The sequence below is a fragment of the Manis pentadactyla genome, chromosome 1 (assembly GCF_030020395.1).
Source record: "Manis pentadactyla isolate mManPen7 chromosome 1, mManPen7.hap1, whole genome shotgun sequence".
In the NCBI taxonomy this organism is placed as follows: Eukaryota; Metazoa; Chordata; class Mammalia; order Pholidota; family Manidae; genus Manis; species Manis pentadactyla.
The window spans coordinates 236,833,908-236,846,574 of NC_080019.1; the positions used below are offsets into that span (position 1 = coordinate 236,833,908).

The window sequence follows — 12,667 nt, forward strand, 5'->3', positions numbered from 1 at the left end:
GAGGACTCGGGGCCCAGAATAGTGCAGGAGACATGAGGGCAGAGTGACAGGTGGGGGCCGGGCAGGTCGGGCGGTATCTCGGCTGACACCGCATAGCTAACAGTGCTCACAAATGAGAGACTGGACAGACCCAGAATTGGATCCAGAGAAAACCACATCCAGGCACATTATGCTCAAACCTATCTTAAAAACTGATCTTAAAAGCAACCAGGGAGAGAGGGGGTGAGAGTGTGTTAGAGAAGGACATATTAAATTCAGAGAAACAATAAAGCTGATGTCTGATTTCTCAAACAGAAGTGATACAAGCCAGAGGACTGCATCATAACTTCTAAAAAAAAAGTGTTTTTGTTGTAGCTTTGTGGAGATAAAGTTGACTTGTAACGGTGTGTAAGGCTAGGGTGTAAGACACAGTGGTTTGATACATGTGTGTATTACATAATGATTACCACAGTCCTTTACCTCACAGAATTAGAATTCCTGTGTGTGTGTGTTAAAAATGAAAATAACTTATTTTGAAATGTATCAAATTAAGATAAATGGATGGATATAGATGGACAGGTGCAGGTAAATCTTTGAAGAAGTTAGGTTCTTTATGTATTTTATTCCTATTACTCAGGGGCTTATTTTGGTGATTTATAGAAAACAGCCCCCTGTACTTCAAATGGAATTCTGCTTAGCTCCATATTAAACCTCTAGGAATGAGTCATAACTTCTGGTTTTGTTTTTTTAGAGTAAAGGTGCTGGTGCTGGGAGAGAGTGGACTGAGCAGGAGACCCTTCTACTCCTGGAGGTGAGCAGGGTGATGGTGGTGCGCTCACCCACATAGGAGAGAGTGCTGTTTCTGTGACTAGCATTTTAAAAAATAACCTTTAGAAATTATCGTGGAAACTTTTTGATCCATGTAATTGAGTTTTAATATAATTTTTTTGGACCTCTTGTTACTTAAATGTTACACTTCAAAGTGATATGCTGCCTATCAGTTTTGGAGCTTAGGCCTAGATGTGTGTTGTTTTGGCCCAGGTTGGAGGATTTTTTGTTTTTTTTAATCTGTTGCCAGCTTTTCAACAAATAGTGGAATCTTTCCAAAGTCTTCCAGATTTCTAACTTTTCCTCCACAACGGGAATACCTGGCAGTTCTGGGACCTCATTCCCTGTTAGCAATAATTGGCTGGCCTTGAATACCACATTTCTTTGAATCTTCACATTCTGGTTTTTCTTAACTTAGACCACCTTGGTCACCATAGAGCAGTAGTTTCCTTTGTGCTTGTGTGTGTCTGGGTGCTCAGTCTCCTTATTTCAAAGGATTCCAGAGAAGTAGCAGCAATACCTGCCATGGAAAACAGTTCTGTTTATGAAAGCCAAAAGCCTACAGTAAGCCCATGATAAATGCAAGATACCTGTTCCCGGCTTACTGAATGCCTATTTGGATTTCCTCTTGTCTTTGGAGATACTTCGAAATATTTACATGGTAGATCTTAGCAATTATTTCTACTCTGAAGTGTAGGAAATAGAGAATATTGGGTTCCACATCTATTGACCATTTCTGAAGAAGGAACATTTGTCTTTAATTACAGAAAAGAATTGTTGGATTAAAATGAACACTACATGACACTTCTTAGTATTTATGGATAGAATGTGCATGTGGGAGCTGAAGTAGGACCTAAGAAGGCAGTTTATTGTTAAATTTGTTAGGAATGCTTTTACCTGCAAGGAACAGAAAATCTGACTAGCAGTAGATCAAACCAAAGAAATTCTTTTTTTTTTTTTTCCCCAAGTAGTTTCTTCAGATTAACAGTTCCAGGGCTCTTTCAGCTGCTCAGTTATGTCACCAGGTCCGTGGAGCTCTTCTGTTGCTTTCTACCTTCTTTGCCGTCCACATCCTGTTCTGTTCTCTTCTGGTCACAGGAGGGCTACTTAGTTTTAGGCTCCATATTCCCATTCAAAACAGGAAGAAAGTTGGAAAAGGCACCTGGGGATTTTTCTGGGAAGGAAAAGCTTTCCCAGAACCCCTCGCCCCCCCATCGGTGTTTCCCTCCTTGATAAGAAAGGATCTTGTGACCACCTAGGATTAGATGTAGTACTGGGGTCACCTGGGAGAAGTTGACGATTGATGCTGGCAAATTACAGCATCTGCTCTACTTACAATATTCAAACTGCAGCGTTAGAGCAGCCAGTTCACAGGGAGAGAGCCCCCTTTCCTGGAATGCCACATCTGATCCAAACTTGTGTGCCAGGTCTAAATTATGCAATTCAGAAATGAAGCATCAAATAGAAGATGAGACACGGCCAGCAGTTCTCAAATGTTTTGGTCTCTGGATACATGTTCCTAAAATTGAGGACTTCAAAGAGTTTTCATTTGTGAATTTATCAGTATTTTCTGTGTTTAGAAATTAAAACTGAGAAAAATAATTTACTGAAAATGACAATAAGTGCATTCCAAGTTGACATAACATTTTTATGAAGAACAATTTGAAAAACAAGATATTAGTGAAACGTGTGGACATTATACATTTTAGCAAATTCCTGTAAGTTTGGCTTACTAGAATATAGCTGGATTTCCATATTGGCTTTTCTCTCAGATATGTTGTTTTAGTTTAAGTATATTAAGAAAATTGGCATCGCTTGGATATGTAGTTAGAATCGGGAGGAGTGTCTTAATGGCCTTTTCAGATAATTGTGGATATTCTTTAATAAAACTTGACCACTGGTAGTTTCTTACAAGTTAGTTGCAGTGGAATTCATTGGTATCTCTCGTACTTGTAATGTGTGTGATTGTGTAACACCTTGCATTGGTAAGTTAGAAAATCCTGGCTTACTGAATTATGCAGATCTTCTAAACGTTGGTACAGTTCATTACACAATATCTAGAAAATCTCGTTCAATAATATTACTGCCAGTCTCATCTCAGAAAGTCTTTTAAGTAGTAGACAGACCTCTGTGGCAGATAGCTACTTTTCGGAATTCTGGTTTTCATTTAGTCATTGGCAACGGTCACTATCAGTTGTTTTCCTTGAAGTGACACTTTTGAAAGTCCTGGTTTCTTTTTGAGAGAATGTCTGCCAGGCCTGGTGGTGGCGTATGCCGTAGTCCCCACTGCCCTTGGGGGTTGAAGCAAGAGGATTGCTTGAGCCTGGAATTCTGAGCTGGGGTGTGCTGTGCTTTCGGTTCTTGCCTGGGGCCAGTGGTGCCCTGCTGCGGCGCCCTCGGTGCAGTGTCAGCGTGGTGGGCAGAGCCGTGGGGCTTAGTGCTGGGAGCTGCTCTCGGCATCCAGGCCCCGTGACTACCAGACCGCAGCGCACACCAGGCCTGGCAGCGCCTCACCTCTCGGTGGAGCTCTCGTTTGGTTTTGTAAGTTGTTGGAACAGTTGTGGCTACTTAAGCTTTTAGTGGTTTATTGACTTTTTTTTTGTCTTCTTCACACTTCTCCTACTTTTCCATGTTTTCTCTTGCCAGTCTCTCTCTGGATCAAAATTTTAAAGCGTTTCTTCTTTTTTAAGTTTTTACCATTATTTTATTTCCTTCTGCCCACTCAGTATCAGTGATACTCAGCTTTTCTCTGAACCACTTTTTCTTTGTTAGGACTGTTGAGTCTAAGCACACCTGTATCTGCAGAGGCTCGGGATGTGGAAGCTCAGCCCCCACACGGGATCCAGTACTGCTAGCTTGGGCCCTGGAGGAAATGTTGTTGCATAACACCCACTGGAATGAGTCTTGATCCCATTTTTCCTTCCTGCATACTGATACCAAAATTTCTCCTCTCCTGCATTTAAGATGAGTGGATAGTAAATACAGAGAGAGGTCAGAGCGGCTGAGCTGCCATTCACCTGGAGCTTGTCCGGGAAAGCTGCCGCATCCGTACACAGTTGTGTGTTTGTTCTTCTGCAGCTGGAGCCTGGCGCTGGGTGATTTTTCTTTTAAACCTGCAGTTGAATCAACAGGTGTTGTCTGTGTTTACACAGGAGGAAGTATAAATCTTCCCAACAGTGTTGTTTACCACTAACACCTTCTATTTATGTAGTCTATTTATTGGTAATTAATGGCTTAAGAACATGAAGTCAGATGAAAAATTTTTATTGGACTTATAACCAAAACACTGTCAATTTCTTCCTAATAAATAGGTAAATCTGGAAGATTCATTGGGGTATTATGTTCTCCACCCCCCCAGAAAAACCAATTTTATTAGACAGGTATTTCACATAGGCAGCAGCACACATATTTCAATATATTCTTGAGACCATCCACTTTTATTTTAAAAACACTTGGTTTGCTATAGTCTCTTACTAAAGCACGGCTCTTAAATGCAATGGCTTCAGGTTGCTATGTTGGTTATGTTCATTTCTTTGTCTTATACAAATAATGGAGACATTAGTGCAGTTTTGCTAAAAGCCAGATGGAACCTACACTTGGGACAGATGATAGTTTGAAAAAGATATTTGATTGGTAGATGTGGAGGATAATGTAAGGCTCTATATTAGTTTTTTTTTTTCTTGATATTGCATAAGATCAAGATGATAGAGGATTACTTGAGTTAGATTTCATCTGTCAATATGCGAGGAACTCCAGGTTTTTTCCTACAAGCATATCGTTAGTGTAAGAAGCCACAAAGGGCTAACTCAGTCCTTAGCATCCAAAGCTGCACTGATAGAATCAAGGGTGACTGAATGAAGAAAGGTGGCGCCATTCTACTCCACAGTGATTAAGGGGATTTTTTGTAAAGAAGCTTTTGCAATGTCCTTTTTAAGATCACAACTGGCTATAGTAGTCATGCTGGCCATTTGTAAGCGCCCCTGCGCTTGACATTGGCAAACCGTAGTCTCAGCTTTCTGATTCCCCCTTGTAAATGTTAGTATTTCATATGCCTGCTTTTCCTTCTCATGTCTTGTTTTTATTTTCCCTTAGATAATTAGTGGACATAGATTCTTGTATCTGCAAATAAAACCCATGAGGGGTTACTATTACTGTTTGTTTATCCCCAGAAGAGTTTTTCACATGTTTTTTTACTGACTGATTTGTGGAGACAGAATTAGAAGTTGCTGGGTAGCAGCATAAAAAATTTTTCTCGTGGTATGCATGTACCTCTTGTTGTGCAGCCCAAGAAGTATTTTTCCTGGGTAAGTTTGAATTATACTTTATGTACGTATGTCTTTCAGTAAAAAAATACTTTTCTTATGGAAAAAGCCTTTTTTTAGTATTTTTTAATATTTGGAGCCACGAAAAGTTAAATTCCTCTGCTGATTTCATCCATTTCCCTTTCATTAAATCCAGCAAATTCTATTGGGTCTGTGTTTCAGGTATTGTGTCCAGTACTGCACATTGAGGTGGCTGGGCCCCGGGTCTCTGCAGTGGAAGAGCTCATAGTCAGTGCATGCCAGAAACAGAGTAAAACAAAAAATGAGTGTAGTCATCAGCTTCACAGTTGGAGGTGCTCCGGCTGCGCTCAGAGGAGCGGCCGCAACTCGTGGGCTGGTGGCGGGGGCATGACAGCTTCCTGGGGTGGGGTGGCTGCATTGTTTCCAGCGCATGGCAGTCCCAGGACAACAAACCACTGGGAACAGGGCGTGGCATCGGGGTATTCTTAAGAGTGGGGTGGAACAGGTAGCCAGACCCCCATCCTGCTTGCACTTAATTCCAATAGGTAATTTTGAGCAGTGAAATAGGTTCAGGCAGGGGAGAGACTTGTGTGTCTTGTGTGAAACACTTCACTCTGGAAAAAGGAAGAAGGGTGAATTTAAGGATTAAAGGGGCAATTCTTAGAATCCCGGCAAGTGATGGCAAGAAGAGTGAAGGTGTTTTGTACCTGCATGAAATGTCTACTTGGTAAGTGTTCTGCAGGCCAGCCTTGCTCCTCCTTGCCAGCCCAGCTGCCGCCCTGATTTGCTTTGAAGACTTGTCTTCTCCCTGCTCCTCGTGGAATGCTGCCATTGTGCCTGGCCCAGCGTGTCCCTGGGTGCTGACTCTTGATGCACTTTGAGTGTCAAAGGGTCCCTTCACTTTACTCTGGAAAAGCCTTCCTGAACCGTCTTACTTTTTCTAACTGATGGAAAATGAATAAAGGGAAAAGAGCATGTAAATAAGCTCATCTAAAAGCACCATGGTAGAGCATCCCAGGGGCATCGCTACTCAGTCAGAAACTTGAGATGTATGTTTCTGGCCCCAAGGGTCCTAGTGAGGTAGACTGATTTTTCTTTTCTGTCACAATTGGGGTCTTTTTTCTAAGTAACTCCTTTTACAAATAACTGAGGCCCGTGATTGTCTAGAGGAAACCCAAAATTAGCTTTGTTTTTCAAGGGGTTTAATGAGGGGGGACCATTCGCTGGCTTGGTTTGTGGAATCCTCTGACACTCCAGCAACGAGGGAAGCCTGGAGCAGTGCTTGGAGCCCAGGAATAAGAGTCACTGAGGTGTGTGGGCACAGGGTGAGCACCCCTCCTGGTGCACATGAGCAAACCAGTCCCAGCACAGGGGTTGACTTTGGGCCACACGGTTCTTTTGTCTGGGGGGCTCCCATGTGCACTGCAGACCATGTAGCAGTGTCCGTGGCCTCTGCCCGTGCCAGTAGCACGTCCCCAGCTGTGACACTCAGGTGTGTCTCCGGACACTGTCAGGGGTCCCCAACAAGGCAGAATTGCCCTGGTGGAGAATCACACAGCTCTGCAGAGAACCGTGTGATGGCAGCCAATTGAGTAAGCCCCTGAACAGGTGTTTTTTACCCAGTGGCTTTCTTAGCAACACATATTTCTGATTTTCTTCATTCCATTCTGTCCCTTTTCCTGTACTCTTTTTGGGGTAACTTCTCAGCATTTTCTCTGAAAAATAACAAATGTTAAAAGTAGAAATTTTTTATGCTCTATAGATTTTAGTAGCAGTTCCTTAATTTCTAACAAAAGCTTGTAGTTTGAATGGGATTGTGTTGAATGTATAGTTGCCTGTGGAGAGAACTGAAGTCTTAACCACACTGAGACTGCTAATGAAGGAGTGTAGTGCATGTCCTCCTTTATTTATGTCTTTGATTTCTCAGCAGGTTTTCAGCATATTGATCTTACATGTTCTTTTATTATATTTATTAGTATTTCATTTTTGTGCTATTTAAAATTTTTTTCCAATTAAAAAGTTCATTGCTCATATATGCAGAAGTGTAATTGAGGTTTTCTGTCACCTTTCTGTGTGACCTCGCGAAATGTTTAGATTTAGTACCTTCCTGTGGGTTCCTTAGGGTTTTCTCTTTAAACGTTGTATGTGTTCATAAGAGACACTGTTCCTTTATAATCTACATGCCTTTGTTCATTTTTCTTGTCTGATTGAGAGTTTAACATAAGGAAAGCAATCAAATCTACCTATTATGTATAGAATAACCATTTCCATTATTTAAAGAACAGTCCCAGGCTTCTGAGTACATTACATATGACTTGTTACCAATTGAAGTTCCTGCTTTTTCCTGTTGTAGGCTCTGGAGATGTACAAGGATGACTGGAACAAAGTGTCAGAACATGTTGGAAGTCGTACCCAGGATGAGTGCATCCTCCACTTTCTGAGGCTTCCCATCGAGGACCCATACCTTGAGAATTCAGACGCTTCCCTTGGACCCCTGGCTTACCAGCCTGTCCCCTTCAGTCAGTCAGGAAACCCAGTCATGAGCACTGTTGCTTTCCTGGCATCTGTGGTGGACCCTCGGGTGGCATCTGCTGCAGCGAAGGCGGCTTTAGGTATGGGCTTTCCCGAGCCACCCTGTGAGCACAGCAGCAGTCTCACTTCACGGTTATTGCTTCCCTTCTTAGAGTAATGGTATAGCGGCGAACTCAAGTGTTACAAGCTGTTGCATTCATCTCAGTTACATAAATAATGAACAGTCAGGTATTAACCCCTTAAAGGTAACCATGTCATGTAAAAGTATTATAGCATCTTAAAGTAAAGCACTTAAAATATAATAGTTTTTAAATTAAGGGTGTTTATTAAGAATTGGAGGGGCAAAGTGGAGTTTCTTATGGTATATTTAGTGATCCATTTGGAACTTGATATAACAGGGAAACGGAGTCATGTGACATTTCTTGAATTACATTATGATTAGAATGTTCTCACACCACAGAACTCAGGAATTTTTATTGTTACTGGTAGAAATTTAAAGATCTCTTTTATTTATATAACAAGATACTGTGGCGTATAAGCTAAACATAGAGACATTTCACGACTGTACATGATTATCTCATTTGGCCTCATGTTTTGCTGGGATAGAAAAGACAGAGTCCCCAGGAAGGTCTCCACATGCAAGACACTAATGTGTTGGGTTTCCTAGTGGTTTGTGTTGAAGCAAATGTTTATTTGTGCAAAACCAGGCCTCTGTCCCATTCTTACTCTTGCACAGAGGAGTTTTCTCGGGTCCGCGAGGAGGTTCCCTTGGAGTTGGTTGAAGCTCATGTGAAGAAGGTACAGGAAGCAGCAAGAGCCTCTGGCAAAGTGGACCCCACCTTCGGCCTGGAGAGCAGCTGCATCGCGGGCACAGGGCCTGATGAGCCCGAGCAGCCGGGTGAGGGTGCGCGGCCCCAGACGCTGTCTCCGGGGGCAGGGTTCAGGGGGCTGCGCTGTCCCGCCCCCGTGCCAGGCGCTCGGGGCTGCTTCGCTCTTGGGATTGAGCACCAGTGGTGCTGGCCTGTCTTGTAAGATTTTAGAGCATGATTTTTTTCTCTGATCTCTTCCTTCATGGTAGATAGGATTTTTAAATGGTCTCATAACTCAACAGTTCACATGTGTGAAGGGCTCAATGCCTGTTTCTAGTCCAGGTTTTGAGCATGTAATCATACAAATACTGAAAGAACCTTTGTGGGTATTTTAGTTAACATGTTGCTGGATAGGTATGAATTCATTGCTGTTTGTTATTTTTAAATTGAGGTAAAATTCATAAAACATAAAGTCTCTGTTTTAACCACTTAGTGGTATATATAAAAGCCAGTAGCTTCTGGTACATTCATGGTGTTATGCATCCTTCACCAATACCTAATTCCAGAGCATTCATTCCATCACCCCAAAAGAAAATCCTTACCAGTTAGGCATTCATGTCCATGCCTTCCTCTCAGCCCAGGTAACCACTAATCTGCTTGCTCTCTCTCTGGATTTGCCTGTCTGGACATTACCTATAAATGGAATGATACACTGCATGGCTTTTTGTGTGTCTAACTAGTTTCACTTAACATGACGTTTTCAAAGTTATTCATGTACTTGAATCAGTCCTTTCTCTGCTGAATAATATTCTTCATGTGGATACACCATTCCACTCCTCTGTTCATCAGTTCATGGATATTTGTATTGTTTCCACTCTTCCCGTTTTGACTAATGCTGCTATGAAAATTCACATAGAAGATACTTTGTGAACATAGGTTTTTCACCTGTCAAGTACCTAAGGGGTGGAATTGGCTTTTGGGGATGGTATCCACTGTTCTCTGTGGTGTTTGCACCACTTGGTGGCCCCCTGGCAGTGTCCCCATCTCCACAGCCTTACCAGTGCTGCTTCCCCTGTGTCAGTGCTAGCGTGTGTGCAGGGCTGTCTCAGTGTTGTTCTTATTTGCATTCTGTTTGGGGAGCACTGCCCTCTCTTTTGAAGTTTTTAAGTCTTGTATCTTCTTGGTACATGTCTTACATTTTTCTTGGTTGGTTAAATTTCTTCCTGTGTATTTTATTCTTCAGGATGCTATTGTAAGTGATTGTTTTCCTGATCTTAGGAGGAAAACTTCTAGCTTTTCACCATTAAGTATGTTAGCCTATGGATTTTCGTAGATTTCCTTTTATCAAGCTTAAAAAATTCCCTTCTATTGCTAGTTTGTTGAGTTTGTTTGTTTGTTTGTTGGTATCATTAATCTACAATTACATGAGGAACATTATGTTTACTAGACTCCCCCCATCACCAAGTTCCCCCCACATACTGCATTAGAGTTACTGTCCATCAGCATAGTAAGATGCTGTAGAATCACTACTTCTCTGTGTTGTACAGCCCTCCCCGTGCCACCCACCCCCCACATTATACATGCTAATCATAATGCCTTCTTTCTCCCCACCCCCACCCCCTTATCCTTCCCTTCCCTCCCATCCTCCCCAGTCCCTTTCCCTTTGGTAACTGTTAGTCCATTCTTGGGTTCTGTGACTCTGCTGATGTTTTGTTCCTTTAGTTTTTCTTGTTATACCCCATAGATGAGTGAAATCATTTGATACTTGTTTTTCTCTGCCCGGCTTATTTCACTGAGCATAACACCCTCTAGCTCCATCCATGTTGTTGCAGATGGTAGGATCTGTTTTCTTCTTATAGGATCTGGCTGAATAATATTCCATTGTGTATATGTACCACATCTTCTTTATCCATTCATCTGCTGATGGATACTTAGGTTGCTTCCATTTCTTGGCTATTATAAATAGTGCTGTGATAAACATAGGGGTGCATCTGTCTTTTTCAAACTGGGCTGCTGCATTCTTATGGTAAATTCCTAGAAGTGGAATTCCTGGGTCAAATGGTATTTCTATTTTTAGTTTTTTGAGGAACCTCCATACTGCTTTCCACAGTGGTTGAACTAATTTACAATCCCACCAGCAGTGGAGGAGGGTTCCTCTTTCTCCACAACCTTGCCAACATTTGTTGTTGTTTGAATTTGTTTTTTTTTTTTATCATGAAAGGGTGTCGAATTTCTTCAACTGCTTTTTCTGTGTTTGTTGAGATGATCACATGGTATTTTGTACTTTATTCTATAGATACAGTGTATTATATTGATTCTTGCCTATTGAACCACCTTTAAGTTTCTGGGATAAGTCTCACTTGAGTGTGTAAATGAATCCATTTAATAGTCTGTTGGATTAAGTTTGCGACTATTTTGTGGAGGATTTCTGCATCTGTACTCGTAAGAGACTTGTTGGCACTTTTCACTTCTTGTGATGCTTTTGTCTAGTTTGGTGTTGGGGTAATACTGCCCTGCAAGAGCAAGTTAGGAAGTGTTCTCTCTGTCATGGAAGAGTTTGAAAGGTATCGGCTGCCAACTCTGTGTTCGATGGGATTCACTCATGAAGCCATCAAGTCCTGGGTTGTTTTGTCTTTATGTGTTTTGATGACTGATTTGATATGTTTGTTACAAGTCTATTTAGAGTTTCTTTTTCTTTTTGAGTCAGTTTGGTAGTTTGTGTCTTTGCAGGAATTTGTCCATTTTATGTAGATTATCTAATTTCTTGATGACCCAGAAAATGTAACAATAAAAAGTAGAAACAACTCAAATGTCCATCAGCTGACAAATAGATAAACAAAATGTATACAGCAGAATATTATTTGACCATATAATGGGGTGAAGCACTAACATATGCTACATTGTGGGTGAACCTTGAAAACATGGTAGTAGGTGAAAGAAGCCAGTGAAAAGAGACCCATATAGTTTGTGATTTCAGTAGTGTGAAATACCCTGAACAGGCAAAGCTAGAGGCAGAAGGTGGACAGCTGGTTTCCTGGGCTTGGAGGGACCAGGTACAGGGGTGATGGCCAAAGGGCATGGGGTTTCTCTTTGAGGTGATAAACATGTTCTAAAATTCATTGTGGTGAGGGCCGCACGTACCAGGAAATATACTGAAGTCCATGAATGGTGTTCTCAGTGCGCTGACACATGGTGTGCGAACTGTGTCTCAGTAAAATTCTTTTTTAAGGACTTAATGTACTTTTATATTTCTTAAAATTGGTGGTAATGTCCCCATTTTCATTCCTGGTTTTAGTAACATGGCCAACTTTTTTTTGCCCTCTTCCATCTAGATACAGATTTGTCAGTTCTACTTACCTTTCAGAGTACCAACTGCTGATTTCTCTGATTCTCTTTCATTGTTTTTCTCTTCTCTAACTTATCTCCTCTCTAAACTTCATTTCCTTCCCTCTGCATTCTTTAATTAAGTTTCCTTTTCTTTTAATAGTTCCTTAAGTTGGAAGAAGGAGTATTGTTAGACTTCTGTTGCTGATTTCTAATTTCATTCCACTGTATTCAGAGAAGATAATTTGTTTGGTTTCTGTCTTTTAAAATTTATTGAGTCTTGTTTTGTTGCCCAATCTGTTGTGTGTCCTGGTGAATATTCCTTTTATATTCTGCTGTGGTTTTTTGGTGTCTTCTCTGCATGTCTGGTGTGACTAGCTTCCGTGTTGTTCAGGTTCTCTGTCTTTATTCTAGTTGGTTTGCCCTTCACAGGAAGTGATGTCTTGAGGTTGCCATCTATTGTTCAGTTGTCTTTTTCTTCTTTCACTTCTGTCTGGTTTTGCTTCATGTATTTTGAGGCTCTGTTGTTAGTTGCTTACATGTTTATAATTGTTGTATCTTTTTGATGGATTGGCCTTTTATCATTATATAATGTCCTTTTTCTCTTGTAACACTTTTTGTCTAAAAGTGTATTATCTGATACAAGCATACCACTCTAGCTCTGTTGATTATGGGGTTTGAATGGAATATATTTTTCCAGTAATTTATGTTCAGTCTGTTTGTATCTTTGGATCTAAAGTGGGCCTCTTGTAGACAGCGTGTTGTTTGTTGGGTTTTATGATTTTTCCTATGTAGATTTTTCTACCTTTGGTTCTGCCTTGGATAGTGACAGGATTTAAAAGTTACTCATTACCTATCTCTGGCTCTGAATTCTTACATCTATAACAGGAAAAAGATGGTTAGATACCCTGC

The 12,667-nt window shown here is 41.2% G+C and overlaps 1 protein-coding gene across 7 annotated transcripts in view; it reads left to right on the forward strand.

The window, feature by feature from the left end:
• SMARCC1 (SWI/SNF related, matrix associated, actin dependent regulator of chromatin subfamily c member 1) overlaps positions 1 to 12,667 on the forward strand; it is a 165,171-nt gene that overhangs the window by 106,108 nt on the left and 46,396 nt on the right. For all 7 annotated transcript variants that reach the window (XM_036877707.2, XM_036877702.2, XM_036877705.2 and 4 more), the window contains exons 19-21: positions 731 to 790; positions 7,444 to 7,702; positions 8,359 to 8,520. In XM_036877707.2, the coding sequence (XP_036733602.2) occupies positions 731 to 790; positions 7,444 to 7,702; positions 8,359 to 8,520 (481 nt within the window). The remainder of the gene's footprint in view (positions 1 to 730; positions 791 to 7,443; positions 7,703 to 8,358; positions 8,521 to 12,667) is intronic.